Source organism: Misgurnus anguillicaudatus, chromosome 14, assembly GCF_027580225.2.
Source record: "Misgurnus anguillicaudatus chromosome 14, ASM2758022v2, whole genome shotgun sequence".
NCBI lineage: Eukaryota > Metazoa > Chordata > Actinopteri > Cypriniformes > Cobitidae > Misgurnus > Misgurnus anguillicaudatus.
Genome location: NC_073350.2, coordinates 32,433,190 through 32,457,441, shown reverse-complemented (window position 1 = coordinate 32,457,441; position 24,252 = coordinate 32,433,190). Strand labels below are relative to the sequence as shown.

The 24,252-nt window shown below is 36.6% G+C and overlaps 2 protein-coding genes across 3 annotated transcripts; one reads left to right on the top strand and one right to left on the bottom strand.

Annotated features, from left to right (window-relative positions):
* Window positions 1–247: 247 nt before the first annotated feature.
* Window positions 248–6,315, bottom strand: emp3a (epithelial membrane protein 3a (MAM blood group)). Its single transcript, XM_055183948.2, has 5 exons — window positions 6,124–6,315; window positions 4,859–4,945; window positions 4,427–4,529; window positions 4,204–4,344; window positions 248–1,353 (listed from the first exon to the last, which is right to left on the bottom strand). The coding sequence occupies exons 2-5, from the start codon at window positions 4,934–4,936 to the stop codon at window positions 1,178–1,180; spliced, it is 498 nt and encodes a 165-aa protein (XP_055039923.2). The 5' UTR covers window positions 4,937–4,945; window positions 6,124–6,315; the 3' UTR covers window positions 248–1,177.
* Window positions 6,316–6,761: 446 nt separating this feature from the next.
* LOC129427451 (uncharacterized) lies at window positions 6,762–22,520 on the top strand. Of its 2 annotated transcripts, none has more exons than XM_055183945.2 (16): window positions 6,762–7,473; window positions 8,295–8,459; window positions 16,054–16,174; window positions 16,252–16,460; window positions 16,602–16,685; window positions 16,919–17,084; window positions 17,181–17,252; window positions 17,333–17,442; window positions 17,918–17,988; window positions 20,179–20,413; window positions 20,488–20,565; window positions 20,664–20,776; window positions 20,849–20,990; window positions 21,064–21,200; window positions 22,119–22,221; window positions 22,361–22,520. In XM_055183945.2, the coding sequence occupies exons 2-16, from the start codon at window positions 8,298–8,300 to the stop codon at window positions 22,418–22,420; spliced, it is 1,863 nt and encodes a 620-aa protein (XP_055039920.2). In that variant the 5' UTR covers window positions 6,762–7,473; window positions 8,295–8,297; the 3' UTR covers window positions 22,421–22,520. The 2 variants fall into 2 exon arrangements, with proteins under 2 accessions (XP_055039920.2, XP_055039919.2); XM_055183944.2 differs by having other exon boundaries at window positions 6,765–7,473; window positions 20,661–20,776.
* The last annotated feature ends 1,732 nt before the right edge of the window (window positions 22,521–24,252 follow it).

The following is a 24,252-nucleotide window of genomic DNA, read 5'->3' as shown; positions in this document are numbered from 1 at the left end:
TATATATCATTCATTAATACCTAAAATGATTGTGTAAACTACTAAATGCATACAGTATGCCACGACTCAGTTGATACCAAACAGGTTACCTGTTGATCCACCTGTTGAACTACAGGTACAACATTTTTGTGGTGAGATTACTTTTGTTTTCAACACAGAAACATTGAATCGAACATTCACTGAAAAATTTTGCTTAGACAAGCACACGTTATAACAAAATCCCTGTAAAGATACAAACTACTGTTGGGCTTTAAACAAGAATTTATTAATAGAGACTGCATATATATGTAGAAAAGTACAACATTTTTCCGTTCCAGTTCCAGAATGATTTTTATTATCCAGTTTATTACATTACTAAGTCAAAATGATCAAAATCCCACTCGATTAACATTTTAACTTCATGAAGTTTCCCACTATGGGAAAATACAGCAATCGTGCATCAAAAAGCTGCAAAGCAGGTGTCAGGTATACAAACTAATATCCTCACTGCAAACAATGACTGTCTTTTTTCAGTAAAATATCTAAAAATTCTTAAATTAAGATATATTTTCTTGATAAGCAAAATTACCTAGGAAAATACATTTTTAGACAAAAAAATATAAAATTTGTGCTTAAAACAAGCAAAAAAATCTGCCAATGGAACAAGAACAATTTTCTTGAACCAAGTGTTTTTTTATACAGTAAACTTATTTCAAGCTAATTTTTCTTATTCCATTGCCAGACCTTCCCGCTTGTTTAAAGCACCAATTTACTTTTTTTTTGTCTAAAAACTACACTTATTTTCCAATGGGTTAATAATCTGCCAATGGGTTAAGCAAAAAAATCTTGAACATTTTTCTTAAACATTAATTCAAGAAAAATTCAAGAAAATGCTTACACCATTGGCAGATTTTTTTTGCTTGTTTTATGCACAAAATCACTAAAATTTGATATTTTTGGTCTAAAAACTAGACTCATTCTCTTGGGTTGTTTTGCTCATCAAGAAAAAGCATCTTAATTTAAGAAGTTTTTGATATTTTTACTGAAAACAAGACAAAAATACTAAGAAATTGTTTTCTTGAAAATAATTTTTTTGCAGTGTAGCCTATATCATAACCTGTTTTTTTTTAGACAAAAGTACAGCTTCACATGAAACAGCAAAATTTTAACTCTGGGTGCACAGGGTTCACGTGTGATTTTAGACCCGTTTGCGCAGGTGGACATAAAGGCCTCCACTAACAAGTAAGAGAGGCACACAGACCCACGCCAGTATGTAACAGTAACCGAAATGACCCATCTCCAGCTCACGAGGATCCTGAAGAATCGCCTTCCTTTGAAAAGTGTAGATAAGCACAGCCGCAAAGGCTGCAAAACCTGTGTGAGATACAATAAACCAGAAGGAGGATGAAAATGGGCACAAGGTGGCAGCACAGTATGATTTTAGCATGTCAACAAATGAATTGTGAATCATGGTTTAGTGAAAATCTAAATTAGCTAGCAATACATTTCAAAGGGTAGTGAGAGTTCTTATTATTCTTACATAAATGAAAAGGATAACAATGTTATACAATAGCAGCAAACCATACACTGCATACACCGTACACTGCAAAAATGACTTTCTTATAGTATTTTTGTCATGTTTTCAGTAAAAATATCTAAAAATTCTTAAATCAAGATGTATTTTCTTTGATGAGCAAAATGACCAAAGAAAATAAGTCTAGTTTTTAGATATAGTGTATCAAATTTAAGTGAATTTGTGGACAAAACAAGCAAAAAAAATCTGCCAATAGGGTAAGCAAATTTTTCTTGAATTAAGTGTTTAAGAAAAAAAATCAAGATTTTTTCGTTTACCCCATTGACAGATTTATTTGCCTGTTTAATCAACAAATTCACCCAAATTTAATATTTTTTCTCTTCAAACAACATATTTTCTTAGGTTATTTTGCTCATCAAGAAAATGCATCTTGACCCGAGAACTCCTAGATATTTGTGCCTAAAACAAGACAAAAATACTAACTAAGAAAGTCATTTTTTGCATAAGAAAAATGGAAACTTTTTTCTTATCCCATTGGCAGATTTTTTGCTTGTTTTAAGCACAAGTTTACTTTACAAATTATATTGTCTTTGTGTCTAAAAGCTAAAGTTATTTTCTTAGGTTATTTTGTTTATTAAGAAAATGCATCTTAATTTAAGAATTTCTAGACATTTCCACTGAAAACAAGACAAAAATACCAAGTACACTGCAAAAAATGACTTTCTTACTTGGTATTTTTGTCGTGTTTTCAGTAAAAATATCAAAAAATTCTTACATTAAGATGTATTTTCTTGATGAGCAAAATGACCTAGGGAAATAAGTCTAGTTTTTAGACAAAAAAAAAAATATATATATATATATATATATATATATATATATATATATGTTTGTGAATAAAACAAGCAATTAAGTGTTTATGAAAAAAGTAACTTATTTCAAGAAAAAAAAATTATTCCATTGGCAGATTTTTTTGCTTGTTTTAAGCACTAATTTACTTAAAGTTTATATGTTTTGTCTAAAAACGAGACTTATTTTCCCAGGTCATTTTGCTCATCAAGAAGCAAATTTTTCTTGAATTTTTCTTGAATTTAGTGTTTAATAAAAAAGTTCAAGATTTTTTTGCTTACCCCATTGGCAGATTTTTTGCTTGTTTTATGCACTAATTTGCTTAAAGTTTATATGTTTTGTCTAAAAACAAGACTTATTTTCTTGGGGCGTTTTGCTATCAAGAAAAAGCATCTTAATTTAAGAATTTTTAGATATTTTTACTGAAAACAAAACAAAAATACTAAGAATTTTTTTCTTGAAAATAATTGTTTGCAGTATAAAAAGTTTTTGTATCCCCAGAATGTGTCTGTAAAGTTCAGCTCAAAATACAATACAGATCTTTCATTATACGATGTTAGGCCATTTGTGGCTGCAATGAAAAACGCACCGTTTTTGTGTGTGTGTTTCTTTAAATGGAGAGAAAGCTTCTGTTCTCCCCGTATGCAAAGTAGGGGTAAGTGTTTACACATGTGCTTTGGACCACATCAAAACATGTGTCTCTGGCAGAAGGTTGAACTATACGTGCTCATAAAGCAGAGTCTGTGAGCGGTTATGACTGGGGCGTAACCAATGTGACATCACACTGATAGGGGATCCCCAACAGCCTGTTTTGTGTGACTGTTGTGGTTTAAAGGAGATTACTCAAAGAAGAAGAGATGGATTTGTATAATAACAGGATGTTTCTGCACACACACTGATGACTCATTTTCTGATAGAAACACATTTAAAAGTGCATTTTCTAAGTTAGGGGTGCTACAAAAAATGACTTTCTTACTAAATATTTTTGTCTTGTTTTCAGTACAAATATCTAAAATTATATATAAAAAAATACAGTTTTATTGAAATTCTGCTTAAAACAAGTACAAAAAAATCTGCCAGTGGAGTAAGAACATTTTTCTTGAATTTTTCTTAAATTAAGTGTTTAAGAAAAAGGTTCAAGATTTTTTTACAGTGCAAAAATAAATCTTAGTATTTTTGTCTTGTTTTCAGTAAAAAATATCTAAAAATTCTTAAATTAAGATGCTTTTTCTTGATGAGCAAAACGACCCAAGAAAATAAGTCTAATTTTTAGACCAAAATATCAAATTTATTTGATTTTGTGCATAAAACAAGCAAAAAAATCTGCCAAAATCTAACTTTCTTACTAAATATTTTTGTCTTGTTTTCAGTATCTAAAATTTGAATCCAGTTTTTAGACAAAAAAAATACAGTTTTAGTGAAATTCTGCTTAAAACAAGCAAAAAAATCTGCCAATATGAAAGTTGATTTTTCTTGAATTTTTCTTAAATTTAATGTTTAAGAAAAATTTTCACAATTTTTTTGCTTACCCCATTGGCAGATTTTTTTGCTTGTTTTATGCACAAAATCACTTAAATTTGATATTTTTGGTCTTAAAACTAGACTTATTTTCTCGGGTTATTTTGCTTATCAAGAAAATAAATCTTGACTTGAGAATTTTTTTGATATTTGTGCTTAAAACAAGAGAAAAATACTAACTAAGAAAGTCATTTTTTGCAGTGTACTTACCCCACTGACAGATTTTTTTAAGAAAGTCATTTTTTGCAGAACATAGATTTGAGTTCCTTGCATGTGAGCAATGCGATGCAAAGGAAATATTTGAAATATTTAGTGAATTACATTACCTGCAAACAGTTGACATAACCCAGTGAAGTAGAAAAGACCTCCTTTAGACATGGTGAAGAGCTGGCAGAGAAATACCATGAATGAGATCGAAGACAGGACCACAGACAAGATCATAAGGGCCTGGACTGACTGCAACCAATCTGAGAGAGAGAGAGAGACTCCATCAGGTCTCTGACTTGTTTTTATTTGAGTATTTCTAGTGTATTTTAATAAGTTTCTCACCACTTTCTCTGGCTGTCGCGCACACCCGGGTCCCAGTGCTGTTTTCAAAGGTGCATTTATACCACAGATCTGTGTTCTCCCTGTCTCCCCAGGAGTACCAGGACTGAAACGTAAACACATTCATGTTACACATATCACATGTTGGAATGACGAATCACTAATCCAGTTGAACATTTCAATCTGAGAGCCTAAAGCTTGAAGCCTCACTTTGCATGATGGGTGAAAGCAACAACTTCTGATTTCTGAGTAATCAACCAAAACAACTGCACAAGAACATCTCAGACTGGACGCTAATATCTGACCTTTACGGCTTTGCTGATAGGGTAGATTTATATCCATGCTAAAATCGCAATGATACAGTATGTTTTAAAACAAACAGGCATTGTGTGAAATCACAGTACGGTGACGTTTTCTCCAGGGTTTGACTTTTACCTTCTCCATGGTGGCAATAAAAAGCATAGCCAGGGTGACCAAATGCAGAACGGTAACTGTCATCAACAGGAACGCCATTTTGGGGTCCTACAGATGAAAAAAGTTTTTGTTTAAAATTTCAGTCTTCATTTCGATCTTCCATTCTCTCACAAAGAACATTGAGAATTTGTTTGGGATGTAATCTGTGTCTGAAATCTATCGAAACTGTCTGACATTAAAGAGAGCCATGTTAATATTATTATTAAAAGATTTTTATTTTGTTTTTGAATGACATCAGTGGCAACTATTTATCAATTACATGTGAACTTTATTCATGCGCTGTAATGCCACTCTCACCGTAGGCTATCTAAAAATGAATTTTCACCTCATTGCTAGAAGCTTCTCTATAATCCTATTTCCAAGACAGTAAACATGGCTATGCCACAAATGTTCCAAAACTTTTCCATTCGGTAGAAATTTACAAATCAAACAAATCAAACCAGACATCTCCTCAAACTTCTGTTGTAACAAAAACTCCATTCATAACAGAGGACTGCGTGTCTTTTTTTGACCAAGACTGAGATGGAAATTTAGGAAATTACACAACTTGTAGACCCTCCAAACCCCAAGATTCCACACCCTGTATGTCACTACTGTGTGTTCCTACTTAGTGTAAATGTGAACATCTATTTCAAGAAACAAGGCTTGTGTTTAAAAAACTTTATGGTGGTTATAAGATGACCTATCTTATAAACATGCTTTAGCTCTGTTTCGGCCCCCAAATCCTCATGTTTACATAAAAAGATGATTGATTTGAGTTATTTCTCTCTAACTACCAAGATTTTTCAGCAATGACTCTAAGATATAACAACATATTGTCATATGAAATCAATTACAGCAGTTTTAGTTTCATTTTATTAAAGAATAATGTTTACATAATTATCTAGTCTGGTAGGTTACATTTTATTTCAGTATCTTTTGTCTTTAATGTATGTATCTATGTGTAAATAAAATGCAGTCTATACATAAACATATACATGCAGTATACATATACAGTCCTTATACATGCACACATACAGTATATATATCTATATCTATCTATATATATTTAAATGTTTCCCATGTACCAGATCTAATGCTATCACAGAAAATTCTGACATCAAAACATAAGCAATCTATTGGAGTGTATAAAAAAAGTTTATGTCTGTTTATGTAATGCCATATAAAGTCATCACAAACCATTTTTAAGTTACCAAAACACATAAAAGAGTAAAAATGCAGCTTACCTCGTGTGATTGTACAAACACAATCTTCTAAAAACCCTTTTTGTGAGATGATTTGTTATTTCTCCTTCTGTTCAGCTGGACTCCTCCTCTCCTCCTCCACACTCACTCTTTCCACGGTCCGGCTGGGAAAAGCGGTCCACGGAGGAATGTGGGCTGGGTAGAGGAGGAGTTCACAGATCCCCCTAAAAAAACTCTGGGTTCAAACTAAAAATGAGCTCAAGTTTGTGTCCGCCCAAACCCTGAGAGAAAACTCTAATCTTACCCTTACAATTACATCATTACAGATGCTTTTCTGATATAACACATTTATAATATATAACTTTAAGACTTTATCTATTTGTATTGTTTCTTCTTCCGTGTGAATTTTAACTTTTATAAATATACATTTTCTCTGTTAACCTATGTAACTTGCTTTGATTTAGACAATTACAGGAGGACTCCTATATCTGGAAAATGATTTCCTGCTGGAGGAAATACGACCACCCAAAGAATGATTCATTTCTCACCCATAAATCTGTGAAGTCTTTTAATCTTTCTGCTCCAACAAATGTGAACAATCACAACATGAAACCTTATTAAACAAAGTCAAAAATGGCACAACTTTTACCCAGCCCTGTAAGTATAAAGGGCTTTAAAATGTAAAGTATCCCTCATGAAAAAATACTGTAGTATACTTTAATAACTATTGTAAACTGTATAGGCCTGTTGTAGTATATTAGAGTAATAATACTTTTTACAGTATACTGTATTACCTATAGTAAATTGATAGTAGTACTGTAGTATAGTTTACTTGACAGTACCAATATTATATATACACACTAAATACTATATATTTATTATGGTAAAGTTCAAAACTAAGCTACACTATGGGCTTGTAGTATTTTACTACAGTTTGCTATAGATTAGGCCTGTACTATTTATTATTTTCACGTGGATTTACGCTGATCATTTTCATAGGCTTTTATTTTTGTGTTATAAAACAGGACCCTTTTCGGTACGTCCCATACGCGATGCGTTCAAACGTGCGTTGCGCAGAGCGATGAGGTAATGACATCAAAGTACCGCGAGAGCGATTTAAAACTGTACTCTCGCGATACTTTTATGTCATATTTATATCGGGCTGCGCCGCGCTTAAGAAGTTGAACACACAAACAGTTACTGGCATGTGGTCGTGAAAAAGTAAATACTTTACCACGTCTGTGTGATGTTATGTCTTTGTAATTGTAGGCATCGGTGTATCGTTCACATTGTTCATCGCATTTGGTCGCATTGAACCCAAAGCCCGTGATATTCAGGCGATTCACAAGACGACAAAGAAACGCGTTTTTCGCAGGACTTTTGAACAATGAAGTAAGTTTCTTTTACAAATGTTTTTGAGTGAGAAGATGTGCAGAGCACAGGTCAGTTAAATTCACCAGTTTCCTGCACACTATCTCATTTAATTTAAAATTATCATATAACGGTACTCACACGAAAATATACTGCAGTATACTTTTGTATTTACTATAGTAAACTGTAGTAAAATCCCTAGACGCTCTAGTGTTTTTAAACCAAAATATTAAAGTGTACTACAGTATTTACTACAGTTCAACAACTTTGATACTATAAAATACTGTAGTATTCGTCAACAAAGTGTAATTACAGGCAATATACTACAATTTACTATAGTAATTCCTAAAGTATACTACAGCATTTACTACACTTATTCAATTTACTAGAAGAAATAATATACAATACTTTAGTAAACATGAGTAGTAATATAATGTGCTACAGTTATACTACTTTACTACAGTAAAATAGTGTAATTATGTGACTTTTTGTAAAAATTAATGTTTAATGCTTAGATCATCTAATATCATTTGTTTAAAGGGATAGGTCACCCCCCCAAAAAAATTCTGTCATCATTTTCTCACACTCATGTTGTTACAAACCTGTATAAATTTCTTTTTTTTTTGATGAACACGAAGGAAAATACTTTGAGGAATACCGTTCATGAGCCCCATTCACTTGCATAGTAGAAAAAAATAATACCATGGAAGTGAATGGGGCTCATGAACATTTCATTATGAAGAGAACATTTATATGGTAAAAATTGAAAGAAAATATGTTTGCATGCACACTCGGGTACACATATGACGAAAAAAGTGTGTGTATGTGTGTGTGTGTTTGAGGACATGGAGCAGCGTCTGCTGGAGGAAGGTTTGGACCCTTCAGCATCCAGTGATGAGCGTCTCTCTCTGCTGTGGGATCTTCTCGTGAGAAATGAAAAGACCGTCAGCTCTCTTAACCAACACATACAAGATCTCCACAAACAACACAACGCTGAGATTCAAAAGGTGAGGGATAAATCAAGCTGTAGAACAGACAAACAGAAAGACAGATGGGTAGGTGGAGAAATGTAGATAGACAGTCGAACGTATTTATAGAATCTGCCATTTGTTGATGTCCTGCAGTTCCATGGAACTTTCTACATACAACACACTTTGATAGAATTCTCCTTATGGCTGCAGCAGCTCCAGTGATCCAATATTGTTGTCGAAGGATAGCCAGCATGTAGTTTCGCCCACTATGTCCAACTTGTTCATGAATGTGGTGCAAAATCAGGTTAGAAATGTGCATATCCTTAGTCAGTACAATTGGATGTTTAGCTTCTTCAGGAATTTCTGCATTACTAAGACGACCACCAACTCTTAAAATACCAGATTGAAGTATGGGATTGAGATTGTAGAGAGAACTACTTCTCTTGACTATTCCGTTCTTTTGCAGACTTGTCAACTCATCAGAAAATTTCCACTCCTGACACAGTCGTATGATTTCCATTTCTGATTTTTCCAACTCCTCCAATGTAAGCAGGTCCTTGTGTCCAATAGATGTTAACTTTTGTATTCCTTTATCAATAGTTGTCATCTGCTGAGATGGATCCACGGCCTGTGGCTGTTTCCGCTTTCTGACAAGATCCAACAGTATTGTCTTTAAGCGAAGAATCCATGCAACAGCCTTTTTCAGTCGCATCCAAGAAGAAAAGTAATTAAAGAAGCGTAATAAGGAGTCTGATTCTTCCTTGACTTCTATCCTGTTTATCAAGACACTTACTTTCACTTCAGGATCATTAGCCATCATTACATCTTGACATGTAGGATCTACTGGCCATTCTTCTTGTGGCTGGACAAGAAATGTAGGACCAGTAAGCCACATACTATTTTGTAGAAATGAATCCACCTTTACTCCTCTTGATGTTAAATCCGCTGGATTACTCAATGAATTCACGTATTTCCATTGTGATATGTCAGAGTTCTTCAGAATTTCAGACACTCTGTTAGACACAAAGCACTTGAATCTTGTGGTCGTATTTCGTAAGTACTTAAGAACCGAAGTACTATCTGTCCAGAAGACTGATTCCTGAAAGGGCATCTTAAGCTCTCTCATCCATATGTTGTTAATGCGACTAGCAAGTGTGGCAGCTGTAAGCTCCAAGCGAGGAATCGTAGTGGATTTCAACGGCGTAACTCTTGCCTTGCTTGCTAGAAGAGTTGAATGTGTCAAATTATTGGCGTTGTGAATCAACAGGTAAGACACCACACCGAATCCTTGTTCACTTGCGTCTGAAAAGTGGTGCATTTGAGCAGATGTTACTTCCCCAAATCCATCAGGTTTTATACACCTTTTGACTTTGAAACTTTCCAAATGATGCAGGTCATCTAGCCACTTTCTCCAACGTTGAATGTACTCTTCAGGAATAACATCATCCCATCCAATTTCTTTTCTGCATAGATCTTGTAGGATTATTTTTGCAGATAGAATCACAGGTGAGAGGAATCCTAAAGGGTCATAGATGGAACTAACGACAGAAAGAATTCCTCTTCTGGTAAAAGGTCGTTCACGGACTACCACCTTAAATTGAAAGGCGTCTGACTCAGCACACCATTGTACTCCCAGGGCTCTTTCTAGTGGTAATACATCGTGATCCAAATCCAGGTCCTTTACCTTGTTCTCTCTGTCCTTTTCAGGTATGGCACTCAATACGGCACGACTGTTACTCATCCACTTAGTTAAGCGAAATCCTCCATTGGCACACATATCAGTGAGGTTCCTGTACAGATGTATAGCATCAGATTCAGATGTTACAGAGACAAGACAGTCATCCACGTAGAAGTTATTAAACACAACGTCCTTTGTCTTGTCATCATATAGGTCCTTTTGATCTGTTGCACATTTCCTTAATGCAAAGTTTGAGCAACTCGGTGAAGATGTAGCACCGAATAAATGTACCACCATTCTGTATTCCTCCAAACTGTTGTTCATGTTACCTTCAGGCCACCAAAGAAACCTTAAAAGATCACGATCTTCTGGGTGGACTTTCACCTGATGAAACATAGACTCAATGTCGGCCATCAGGGCAACAGTTTCTAGTCTGAATCGTACAAGTACGCTAACTAGTGAACTGGTTAAATCAGGGCCATGTAAGAGATTACCATTCAAAGATGTACCTTGATAAGAAGCGCCGCAATCAAACACAACCCTTATTTTGTGTTTTTTTTAGGATGGTATACACCATGATGTGGTATATACCAAAGATGTCCATCACATCTTTCCAACTCAGCCATGGGTACTCTTTCTGCATAACCCTTACCAATGACATCTTCCATGAAGGTGGTGTAGTTTGCATGAAAGGTAGGACTCACATTGAACCTTCTTTGCAGATGTACAGCACGCTGCTCCACAACTTTACGATTCATTGGCATGATTACATCAGTGTTTCTGAATGGCAGTCCAATATGATAGTGACCATCAATGAGTTTTGCTGAATGGGACACAAAATCCATAAATTGTTGATCTTCCCTCGATGATCCAATCTGTTCATCATGAGCAGTCTCAGGAAAATCTGCCTTAAACTGTTGCTTCCACAGTTCTTCCAATTTCGGCACCGAAATCCTATTCACCATTACAGGAGATCGATTCATAGCATCTTCATTTGTGACCGTTCCTTTAAGTGGTCCATTAATCGTCCAGCCAAACATAGTTTTTATTGCATAGGGACCATTATTCTGACTTCTTATGATCTGCCAAGGTTCTAATGCCTGTGGAACATTGGCTCCAATCAAGAGTTCAACATCAGAGTCTATTGCAGGTAAGTTGAGGTGACACAAATTTGGCCAAGACTGAAGATCATTTTGTGAAGCTATATTAGCTGTGGTAACAGGCATAGCATCTTGAGTATATACCTCAGGTATTAAACAATAACGTTCCTGATTCAACCCAGACACTTCCAAATCATTCAGGACATAACTGCTGACTGATTTGTCTTGACTTATGGTCTTGAGAAGAATATTCACTTTTTTCCCAGGGAGATTGAGCTTATTCATTAAACTTTCGGTACAAAATGAAGCAGAGCTGCCTGAATCCAGAAAAGCGTACGTTTTCACAACATTATTTCCCTTTTTTGACTTGACACACACAGGAACAATGGATAATGCACAGCAGTCTGTACCAGCCCCAGTATGAGCATTGGACTGTAGGGAAATCATAGCACTACCAATAGCAGTTTTCAATTCAGATTGCTTGTATGAAGTATCTGACCTTTCACGTGGGAATATGTGAAGAAGATCTGGATGATTAAGATTGCATACAGTGCAAGTTCTTCTCTTCTTGCAATCTCTGCTGATATGTCCAGTCTGTAAACAACCAAAGCATATTCCTTTAACTTTCAGGAAGTTCATCTTTTCTCTGTGCCCTTTTTTTGAAAGTTTATGACAAACACTCAATGCATGTTCTCCATCACAAAAGATACATTTGTTGTTGGTTACTGTCTTACTGTGCTCTTTTACATCAGACATGGAAGAAATTGTGGTACCAAAACTACTTCTGGACTTCTGAGTCATTCTTGCATTCACTTTGTTAGTTCCTGTGGAGGGTGTATCCTGTATATTCCCAAACACAGGATCCGAAAGGATTTTCACATGTTTCTCAATAAAATTGACAATATCAACAAAGGTAGTCTGACTGTTGTTACGTTCCTTTAACTCGTATGCAACAATTCTCCATTTATCTCTGTATTTGTATGGAAGTTTTGAGAGAATGATCTGCATGTTGGAAGTGAGGTTTAACTCATTCATGTAATTCATACTTTGCATAGCATTGCAACAACTCCTTAGAAAAAGAGCATATTCCTGCAGAGCCTTTGCATCTTCAAATTTAATCACTTTCCATGAAAGAGCTTTGTTCATGTAAGAAGCAGCTATTTTCACCTCATCTCCAAAATTCTCCTTGAGTAAAGCTTTTGCCTTCAAATAGCCTTGTAATGGAGTCATGTGTTGGCAACTTCGAACGATTTCTTTGGGCTACCCTCTTGTATATTGTTCCAAAAAATGCAAGCAGTCACCTGGGCTATCTGCCCTTTTTTCCACCACTTCCTCAAATGAGCGTAAAAATTCATGAAAGCGTAATGGATCTCCATCAAAGTAAGGTATTTCTCTAGGTGGAAGTGAAGATAGGGTATTCTGTTTAACCAACAAGGTAGTTATTTCATTCTGCTTATCAATAAGCTGTAGCATATTCATGTAACTGAGATCATTTTGAACACTCGTTCCATTACCAGTTCCATTTCCAGTATTCTGATTGTCCAATAATGACACGCTAGATGCAGGAATATGAGAATGTTGTATTTTAGGTCTGATTGATGGTTGTTGTACTTGAGCTGAGATCCCCTGTGCAGCATGAGCTGAGATCCCCTGTGCAGCATGAGCTGAGATCCCCTGTGCAGCATGAGCTGAGATCCCCTGTGCAGCATGAGCTGAGATGCCTTGTGCAGCATGAGCTGAGATGCCTTGTGCAGCATGAGCTGAGATGCCTTGTGCAGCATGAGCTGAGATGCCTTGTGCAGCATGAGCTGAGATGCCTTGTGCAGCATGAGCTGAGATGCCTTGTGCAGCATGAGCTGAGATGCCTTGTGCAGCATGAGCTGAGATGCCTTGTGCAGCATGAGCTGAGATGCCTTGTGCAGCATGAGCTGAGATGCCTTGTGCAGCATGAGCTGAGATGCCTTGTGCAGCATGAGCTGAGATGCCTTGTGCAGCATGAGCTGAGATCCCCTGTGCAGCATGAGCTGAGATCCCCTGTGCACCATGAGCTGAGATGCCTTGTGCAGCATGTGTTGAGATGCCTTGTGCAGCATGAGCTTGAGATGTTCCATAAGCAGTCAAAGTTTGTGATACAAATGGCTCAGTATCTGAAGGAATCAATGCTTCCACATTAATATGACGAGAACTGGATTTAATTCTATTAGCAGAGGTATATGATCCTAGTTTTGCATTTTGATACACCTTTAATTTAGCCATTGACTCAGCCAGTTTGGTTTCCAACTCCAGATTTTCTCTTGTTTTCCTCAGTTGCTCTTCCTGCTCCTCCAATGCATGTTTCCTGTGTAACATTTGTTGAGTGGCTAATAATGCAGCCAATTCTGCTTCAGCCTTAAGACGTGTAGATGACACAGAAGAGCGGCTGGATCGAGATCCATGGGACATTACTCCAGAAGACCCTTTTTTGCTTGTGTTTGAAACACTGTCACTTGGTTGAACATCGTCATTACAATCACCAGACTCAGTTTGTACAGGCTTGTGTTGAATATTACATGCTGTAGCAACAACAGAAGTAGATAACTCTGGTATACATGTCATTTGTGATACGATGACTGGTTCATGAGGGTTAAAAGCTTTTGAATTTTTAGCTTCAAAGAGCCATAATTCCAAATCCTCCACAAAACCATGATAACGGGTACAGATTGCATCAAACCATTCATTTTGTTTGCTCAGTTCATCCAGTGGTACAAGAGGTAGTAAACATTTGTGTGACACAATAGCTTCAGACATAGTCAGTTTCATACTTTCCAACATTGAGCTCAGTTGAGACGCATTTTCATCACATTTCATCAGTTCCATCATGATTCCAATCATACCTTTCACTTTGTTCACTTTAATCTTCCGATCCTTTTGTAGCGATTCAGTTTTTGCCAACAAAGCCTTAGCCGTGAGCTTACGCTCTCGTTTGCCACCATCAGCGTCTTGGTCGCTGCCATTAGCATTTTGCACGCCCCCATCGGCGTCTTGCTCGCTGCTATTAGCGTCTTGCATGCCGCAATCGGCGTCTTGCTCGCCGCTATCAGCGTTTTGCTCTATATAGTTCATCAACACAACAACGGAGTGAACTCAATTCCAAACAGCGCTGTCTTCGCGTACACAGAGCAACATCCACAATCATGAGCTCATAAGCAAACGCGCCTCAAATCCAATTCCAATCCAACGTAGCAGCAGCATGTAGCAGTAGCATATAGCAGCGTCTTCCACAGCAACAACAAACACAGCTTTCAAATAATTGAAATCGCTGACATACCTCAATTGCCGTTTTCGTGCGACAAGTATGTGTGGTGATGAGTCTTCTTATACAAACACAGGTAAGCAGATGAAGCCATTTCCAATTGCGTCCAAACTTCCAAACCGAGCCGTTTCTGTTGACTTGTATATAGCGGCAACCAATAACCACTCAGGGGCGAAGTATCGAGAAGAAGCATTTGCTGACGCGTTCCAGTTGTTCTTTGATCATATTTATTGTAGAGACATTCATGTATACAAACAAACGAAAACAAACTCATAAACAAAAACGCATACGATGATGCAAAACACTAAAGACAGACATACTTTTAACTGATGATGAAGTCACATTAAAATAGACCAATAAAGTTTACGGTAACCTACGATGTTTGACGTCCAAATTTACGGTCAACAGAAAGTAAGCTTTCCCGCTTACTTCCCCCCTGTTCCAATACACACACTACCAACAGGAAATGGAGTGAAATACTTATACAGGTGAAACCGGTGAAATACCATGACCCGGAAGTGAATACTCAAAGAAATTACAAAATAAAGGTTCAAACATATAGTGCACTTACAGTATTTACAGACAGACATACAGATAATACATGGACGGACAGACAGATAGATAAATGCATGGATGGATGGACGGATGGATTGACAGACAGACAGACATATAGAAAGATGGGTGGATGAATATGCAAATTAATGTAGGGACGGGTGGGCAAGCAGGCAGACAGACAGACAGACAGACAGATAAATAGATAGACGGAAGTACAGACAGATAGACGAATGGATGGACAGTGGGCAGGCAGACAGACTTATAGATAGTTGGCTGCATGGATGGGCAGATGGACAGACAGACAGATAAATGGAGGGATGGACAGGCAAGCAGACAGACTGACAGACGGCTGGATGGATATGCAGCTGGATAAACGGATGGGGCAAAAAAACTGATAAATGGATGCATGGAAGTATGGACAGATGGATGGATAGATGAAGCAGGCGGAAAGACTTATAAGATGGATAGATTGCTGGATAGACGGGCAGATGGACAGAGAGATAGATAGATACAGTAAATAAATAGATGGATGGACGGACAAACAGACAGATAAATGGATGGATGGATGGACAGACGGACGTATAGACGGATGGATAGATGAAGCAGGCGGACAGACTTATAGATGGATAGATTGCTGGATGGACCGACAGTTGGACAGAGAGAGAGAATGATAATAGATGGATGGATAAATGGACAGATAAATGAATGGATGGACAAAAGACAGGACTGACAGACCGATGGATGGATGGATGAAGCAGGCAGGCAGATTTATAGATAGATGGATTGCCAGATGGACAGACAGATAGATAAATAGATGATTGGACAGACAGACATATGGATAAATTGAAGGATGAACGGACAAATGGGTGGACAAGCAGCCAGATATATAAAGAGAAGATGGCTGGGTAGACACTAGGCAGACAGATGGACAGACGGGTAGATAAAGATGGACATACAGACAGACAAACAAACAGATAATTTATGATTTCACCTTTTTCTTTTCAGGTTCAACAATATGTCAATGAAATTAAGAGTCTCACAAAGACACGAGATTCTGTAGCTTTAGATCTTGAGCGGGAGAATGAAACGCTCCGCGTGACTCTGGATGAGATCCACCTGCAGAAAGGTGAACCATCACATCTGTCTCTCATCTTCTTCATGATGCTGGGCCTTCATGGCACAATAATGAGTCTGTTTTTACAGAGGCACAGAAGAGCGAGATCACTGAGATGTTATTGCAGGAAGGTCTAGCTGATATTATTCCCATGAGCCTCAGCGAGCAAGTAGCTTATCTCCTCGCAGACAGAGCATCACTGCTGGAGAAAATACAGACCAGGACTGACATGGATTCAAAGACTATAGGGCATCCTATGGAGTCAACGTCACAAGGGTTTGGAAAAACTGTAGTCAAGGTTAGACTCCATCTCACGCAGAATCACCTGATCTAATTTTCCATTTTCTGAGGTTTAAAAAATGCAAAAGAATTGCTTAGAAGCTCAAACTCTCATTTTGAAATATGTTGCATGTAATATGATTTCACATCTTTCCACAAGGTGGAGCCACTGCAAGGTCAAAGTCCTTGGAAGAAGCTCCTGGGACTCCGAAAAGCAGCTCAGACTAAACATAAATTAATGCCTGTATGTTGAAGCCACAGTTTCTATATATAACACCCTGCATGTGATAAAACGCATGATCAAAAGTTGCAGGTGAGATTATTCGCTATTGCCTTTAATTGACATAAGGCCCACTAACCATACTTTTCCTATTCCTGTGATCTTAACACACCTTTTTCTAAGAATTGTAAAGGATTGAGAACTGGTGTCTGCAGAACTTGTGTCGACTTTCATATAATGAAAATTTGTTGAATCAGGGTACTGACTCACGATACACCGAAGACAGCGATTCGAAGGGTCGAAGCCTGCAAGAACTCGAGCGAGACGTGGAGGAAGCATCTGCCCGGCTTGCCATGGCCCACAAGGAGATCCGCAGGCTCACCGATGAGCTCGAGTCTGCTCAAATGACCCAAAAGGCTTACGGTAAATCCTTTTACAGGTCACACATTGTATGTTTCCTGGTGTGATGGAGATTTGGAAGTTACACATGAAGATATCAATATCACATCTATGTCATAGAACCAGAGCTGCAGGAAGCTCAGATGGAGGTTGAAGATCTCAGACGGGAAGTGGAGAAACTGAAGCGATGTGGTAATGCACTCCTGGTTTCTCATTCTTGCACTTATTCTTCATCCAAAAAATCATTTCTGCTCATTTCATAATCTTTCCAGAACTGGCTGAACTACGAAAGACTAAAGAAAGAAATGAAAAGCTAGAGGAAGAGTTGTGCCATATGAGGGAGACAAAAAGGCTACAGACGGAGCGTCTACGATTCCTGGAGGTGATGGAACAATCCTGGAAAAATATTATAAAGCCACAAAGTGACCTTTACAGGTTTTGAGCTAAAGTCTCAATCTAGTGATGAGAGACAGCAGACGGCTCCAGGCCGGATCCGCACCGAAGTCACCAGCTCTGGTCTGGATCCGGTGCGGATCTGGCCCAGAGTCATCTGCTGTAACATCAAAGTTTGATTTCACTCATTGATTTCAATCCTTGACCTGACTCCGTCAATATTAAATATATCAAGATTATATTTTCACTGATTGTTCTTTAAATTATATGAGATGATTTTATGTAGAAAACAGCAAATGACTTTATCTGCGTTTTCAAAGACCGGGTCACATTTTTGGTGTTAAACTTATTGAATACTGTTGAATGTTATTATATCTAACAGTGACAGGCCTAAATAAAACTAGGAACTATTCATAGTTAGACAGGATGACTGGACCCAAACATAATTTATCTTATTTTGACAGCATGAAGCTGCCGATGCCACCGCCAATCCACCAAGAGACAAGAAATCACAGGAAGAGGACATTCATAAACGGTAGTTTCCTGTTACATCATTAACTATAGCAAATAAACACACTAAGAGTAGACTTCATATTTGACACAAATGAAAGTTTTTGAAAGTTTCTAAAGGTTGTGACAGACAAAAACACTAAACATAACCTTTAATCTCACAATCCAGAATATTTTCAGTGTGTTGTGTTTGTACCTGGTGTTGATTGTTGTGATTATTTTTCACAAAAGTTGATTGCCTTCCAGAAAATGTTATTTTTTAAATATATAAACATACAATATATCAAATGAAAAACAGACCCTCTGTTTTTATCACCTTTCAAATATGGGTAGGTTTTTAAAAAAAGATACATACAGAGAAAACATACAAGCCGTTTCTCAATACCAAGTACGCCAGGTTCGGACTTGTGTCCTTCCTAGTTCGGACTTGCAAGTTCAGACTCGGAAGAACGAACTTCTGACGCGAAATGCATTCTGGGAAACTTCGCTGTCATAAGTCCACACAAGTCTCCTCTGATGCATCCTCGATAAAATGGGCGGATCAAGAACACATCCGGGGATTTTATGTGAACTTGTGCTTGATGCGAACTTTGAATTGGAACAGTACTTGGGCCGCGACTGATGACGTTTCACAAGTCCACAAGAAAACAAGTACAGACAAGAACGCATATTGAGAAACGGTGACAGAGAGTTTGAACTCTTTGACGTGAGGGGTTGCTTCTGGATTTTAAAAGCTGGGTAGGAGCGCCACCCGGTGGATAATAGGATTGCCGGAAAACCTCGTCATTGGCATGAAAGCGTTTTCTCTTAAAGGCGGGGTGCATGATCCCTGAAAGCCAATGTTGACATTTGGAATCCCCTAAACAAACACGCCCCTATCCCAATAGAATCTGGACCTTCTTTTGATAGACCCGCCCCACACAAACGCAACAATGTCAGTTAGTAGACACGCCCCTTACTGCTGATTGGCTACAAGTGTGTTTTGGTAGTGGGCCCAACACCCTTTCCAAAAAAATTTTCAAAAATCACGCACCCCGCCTTTAATTAACTCGTCAATAGTGGGGCAAGAGTTAAAAACATAATCTAAGATATTTGTAATAAAATATCCAAAAACCACTTCCACAGTGTGATATATTTCATGGAGTTGTGTACTTACATTATCCCAAAAGTTCCAAAGGATTTGTAAATCCAGAGAAATTCCGATTTTAAATAATAGCTCATCCCTATAGTCCCCCAACATCTCCCATCGTTCAACTTTCCTTCATAATGTCATTAAAGGATTAATCCACTTTCATAAAAAAATCAGATAATTTACTCACCACCATGTCATCCAAGATGTTTGTGTCTTTCTTTATTCAGTCGAGAAGAAATTAAGTTTTTTGAGGAAAACATTCCAGAATTTTTCTCCATATAGACTTTAGTGAACCTCACCAGTTTACAGTTTCAATGGCGCTTCAAAGGTCTCTAAACGATCAGTTAGATCAGTTAGACCAAGGGTCTTACCTAGCAAAAAATTTGTCATTTTCGCACCAAAAAAACTTTTAACCACAACTTCTTATCTTGTGTTAAGCCTTTTGATGTGCCAGCGTGACCTTACGTTTTCTGTAATCATGGCGCATGACGTATGCGAAACTACCACCCAGTGTTTAGAAGTGTTGGAGAAAGAGGACAATTTCGACGTTGTTGTATGTGGATAATAATTAATGTCTTTGTGTCAGTTTATTGTTTAAAAGTGTGCATTTCACATATGTAACCCATGACCTTTCGACATGATTATGTAATATGAAAGGTCACACTGGCACGTCACCTGGCTAGTGCAAGACGAAAAGTTGTGGATAACAAGCACACATTTTTATTTTTGGCAAAAAAGATGACCGGTTTGCTAGATAAGACCCTTATGCCTCGGTTAGGATCGAGCCTATTGAAGCTGCACTGAAACTGCAAAACGTTGAGGTCCACTATATGGAGAAAAAAAGGTTTTCTCAAAAAACTCAATTTCTTTTCGAATGAACAAAGAAAAACAAACATCTTGGATGAGTAAATTATCAGGATTTTATATGAAAGTGGAGTAATACTTTAAGCTTCACCCTTGTTTTTAAAATTATGAAATAGCGAACTCTAGTGGTGAAAATCCTACATATTGTTGCTTTAAAAGAACTGTGTCTACCAATACCGTATATGTACATGTAAGCAAGCTCTCTGCCTGTTCTTACAGGTGTCTTGAAGACATGAAGGAGAGATTAAACATGATCAGACATTTGACACAGGTCATCCTGAAGCTCCAGGTGGAGTTTGAGATGGAAACGGACCTGCGGAGGAGGACAGAGGAAGAGTGTGAAGAACACAGGAGGAAGAGGAGCGAGGCAGAGCAGCTGGCTCAAAACTTCCAGAACCTCTGCGAGAAGCAGGCAGAAGATTACAGGAACACCGTTGGCGGTCTTCAGGTGGAGGTAAATGCTAAGGTGGAAAACAAATGGATGTAAATGGATACGTCAAAGTAAACATGAATCTATTTCATTCACAGATCAAAAAGTTGGTGATTAAATTACAAAAGCTAGAGACTCAGGAAGTGGAAAGACATCGTGAAGAACACCTGAAGGAGGTAAAGACACTTTTGATGTAAAAGTTGAGTTTTCACTATTAATATATTCCCAAACTGTTTGACTGATACGAATTCATTTCTGTTTCCTAAAAAAGCAGCTTGAGGAAAACATTAAAGATTTGGAGAAGCGACTGAGCAGCGGTCAACAAGAGACTGAATCTCTCAAGACAGAACTCAAGCTCGCCCTTGTTAGCATAGACACCCAGAGAAGGTACATCGAGTGACTATAAATACATTTAAAGCTTTAAAACACAAACATCATCTCATCGCTTTATCTTTTCAGTAAATATAACGACAAACAGATCCACTACAAAAACAAGCTGAGCCGAACCAAAGCGCTGTACCTGAGGGAAACAGGGTGGCGTAATGAAAAAATTAAAGACCTGGAGAAAGAGATTGATATTGTTAAGAAGCAGGAAGAGAAGGTAACACACACATGATAATACAGCAATAAAATGAGATTAATAAAAGTTTGAAATGATGATTCCTGCACCTCAGATGACGGACATGATGAATCTGGTTACATCTGAAAATGAGGCTTTGCTTCACAACAAAACAGATCTTCTCAATCAACTCCACGATTTGGAAGAAGGGCGAAAAAATGCTTCGGATACAATTTCCATCATGCAGATGAGGTATGATGTTATATACATGGTTCCCACGGGTCCTTAAAATCTTTGAAAGTTTGTTAATCTGGGGGAAAATGTAAGGCCCTGGGAAGTTTTTGAAAATATACATACATAGATACAGGTCATTGAAAGTGCTTGAATCTATTTTATGCAAGAGGTTTTCTGGAAAAATAATCCATATTATTTTCTGTGTAGTGTAGGATAATGTCATAAAAATTCTAGACTTTTTATGCACACGTGCCAAACTGTTCACTTTAAATGCTTATATCTTCTGTATGTGAATGTTGATTTATACTAAAATGTTTTTTTTTTGCAAACGTCTCGGGTTACGTATGTAACTCTTGTTCCCTGAGAAGGGAACGAGACGCTGCGTCTCTCTTGCCATACTTCCTGCATCCCTGTAACGTCGTCTTTGGCAATATTTCTGATAGTGATATACTTCCGGGCTCCCGCGTCACCCTGTCTTTGTCTTTAAGCCTCACCATTGGTTGAATTTGATATACACATTCAGACGCACTTACCCCTGGAGGCGTCCCTAAAGTGTCACTGCAGCGACGCAGCGCGAGTTCCCTCGAAAGGGAAATGTAACAATGTATCTTAAAAGGTAACACGATGTAACCTTGCTCTCACTTGAAATGGGTCCCCACTCCCCACATTTAGTCCTTGAGTTTGAGGGTATTGGACCTGGAAAGGTCCTTGAATTTGAAGTTAACTAAGGTGTGGGAACCCTGCTTAAATACATCATGTGTCTTAACGGTATGTGTGTGAATGCACGCAAAGATTCCAGCAAATCATTGGAAGTGTGAATGAACCAAAAATCCCGGACAAATCCCGGATGCATTTTCTGTAATCTCTGTGTGAAGAAGGCTAATGTCTATACATTTTTTATTAATAAACACTGCATTTCATGTCTGACTTACACAGAATGAATTTGCTTGAAGAAGAAAACGCTCGATTACAACAAACAGCAGCACAAATGTCTGAACGCATTGAATGTCTGATGATACTGGCTGAGACAGACTGTAGCGTAAGTATAATTCTTATACAGTACAAGTACTGTAAAATGATATGTTATGGTTAACTAGATTACAAAATAAGAGTTAAGTGAATGTATTCAGTCTGTGATTAATATTAAGATGATCTGATGTGTTCACATCCTTCTGCAGGACGTCACCGCTGAGAGTCGAGTCATCGAGGGCCAAGATCAAACCACTCTACCCACATAAATCTATAAAACTATTTTTCCTTTTCAATTTTAATTTTTTTATTATTATTATTTGCAACTCAATAAATCTATTTATATTTTTTAATAAATATACAAATGACCTTAAAGACTTTTTTTTATCTACATAATTATCTGAGAACATAACTGACTTGAGCAGTTTTGTCAATAACAACACTGCAAAAAATGATTTTCAAGAAAAAAAATTCTTAGTATTTTTGTCGTTTTTTTCAGTAAATATATCTAAAAATTCTTAAATCAAGATGTATTTTCTTGATGAGCAAAGCGACACAAGAAAATAAGTCTAGTTTTTAGACCAAAAATATCAAATTTAAGTGATTTTGTGCATAAAACAAGCAAAAAAATCTGCCAATGGGGTAAGCAAAAAAGCCTTGAACATTTTTCTTAAACACTAAATTCAAGAAAAATTTGCTTACCCCATTGGCAGATTTTCTTTGCTTGTTTTTTGCACAAAATCACTTTGGTCTAAAAACTAGACTTTTCTTGGGCATCTTTGTTCATCAAGAAAAACCATCTTCATTTAAGAATTTTTCGATATTTATACTGAAAACAAGGCAAAAATACTAAGATTTTTTTTTTAAATCCTTTTTTGCAGTAAAGTAAATGAACCTTATGTGCCCTTAGCACAGGTTGAGTCTGCTACACTGAATAAGATGTATTTTAAATTAAGATATATTAATATTTTCTTGATGGGCAAAATAAACAAAAAATATAAATTTTAAGTGAATTTGTGCTTAAAACAAGCAAATATATATATATATAAATCTGCCAATGGAATAAGAAAAAATGTCTTGAATTAAGTGTTTATGAAAAAAGTAAACTTATTTTAAAAAAATATTTCTTATTCTATTGGAAGATTATTATTTTTTAGTTTATATTTTTTGTCTAAAAACTAGACTTTATCTTTATAGGTCATTTTGCTCATCAAGAAAATACATCTTAATTTAATTATTTTTTTATATTTTACTGAAAACAAGACAAAAATACACTGCAAAAAATTATTTTCAAAAATTATTTTTGTCTTGTTTTCAGTAAAAATATATACAAATTCTTAAATTAAGATGTTTTTAATTTAATTTAAAATATCAAATTTAAGTGATTTTGTGCATAAAACAAGCAAACAAATCTGCCAATGGGGTAAGCAAATTTTTCTTGAATTTAGTGTTTAAGAAAAATGTTCAAGATTTTTTAGCTTACACCATTGGCAGATTTGTTTGCTTGTTTTATGCCCAAAATCACTTAAACTTGATATTTTTGGTCTAAAAACTAGACCTATTTTCTTGGGTCATTTTCCTCATTTTTTATATTTTTTAATTTTTTTAATATTTTTACTGAAAACAAGACAAATTTTTTTTCTTGAAAATACATTTTTGCAGTGCAAGTCATTTTGCAGTGTGATAAAAATTGAGATTACACGGAAAAAAAATATTTTCAAGAAAAAAATTCATAAAGCAAGCAAAAAAATCTGCCAATGAGGTAAGCAAAAAATATCTTGAACATTTTTCTTAAACACTAAATTCAAGAAAAATTTCATTAAGAAAAAGCATCTTAATTTAAGAATGAAATTGAATTTTTAGATATTTTTACTAAAAACAAGACAAAAATACTAAGATTTTTTTTCTTGAAAATCATTTTTTGCGGTGCAGTAGCCCTAAACGAACAAACTGTGTTTCATCACTACGTTCACTGCATCTGAAATCGCATACTTCCATATTATATAGTAGGTGAAGTATTGCTTTTTGGCTATATAGTATGGAAAAGGCGGTTTCGGATGCAGTGATTGTCTCAGACGATGACATGTTTGTCCTGTTGCGG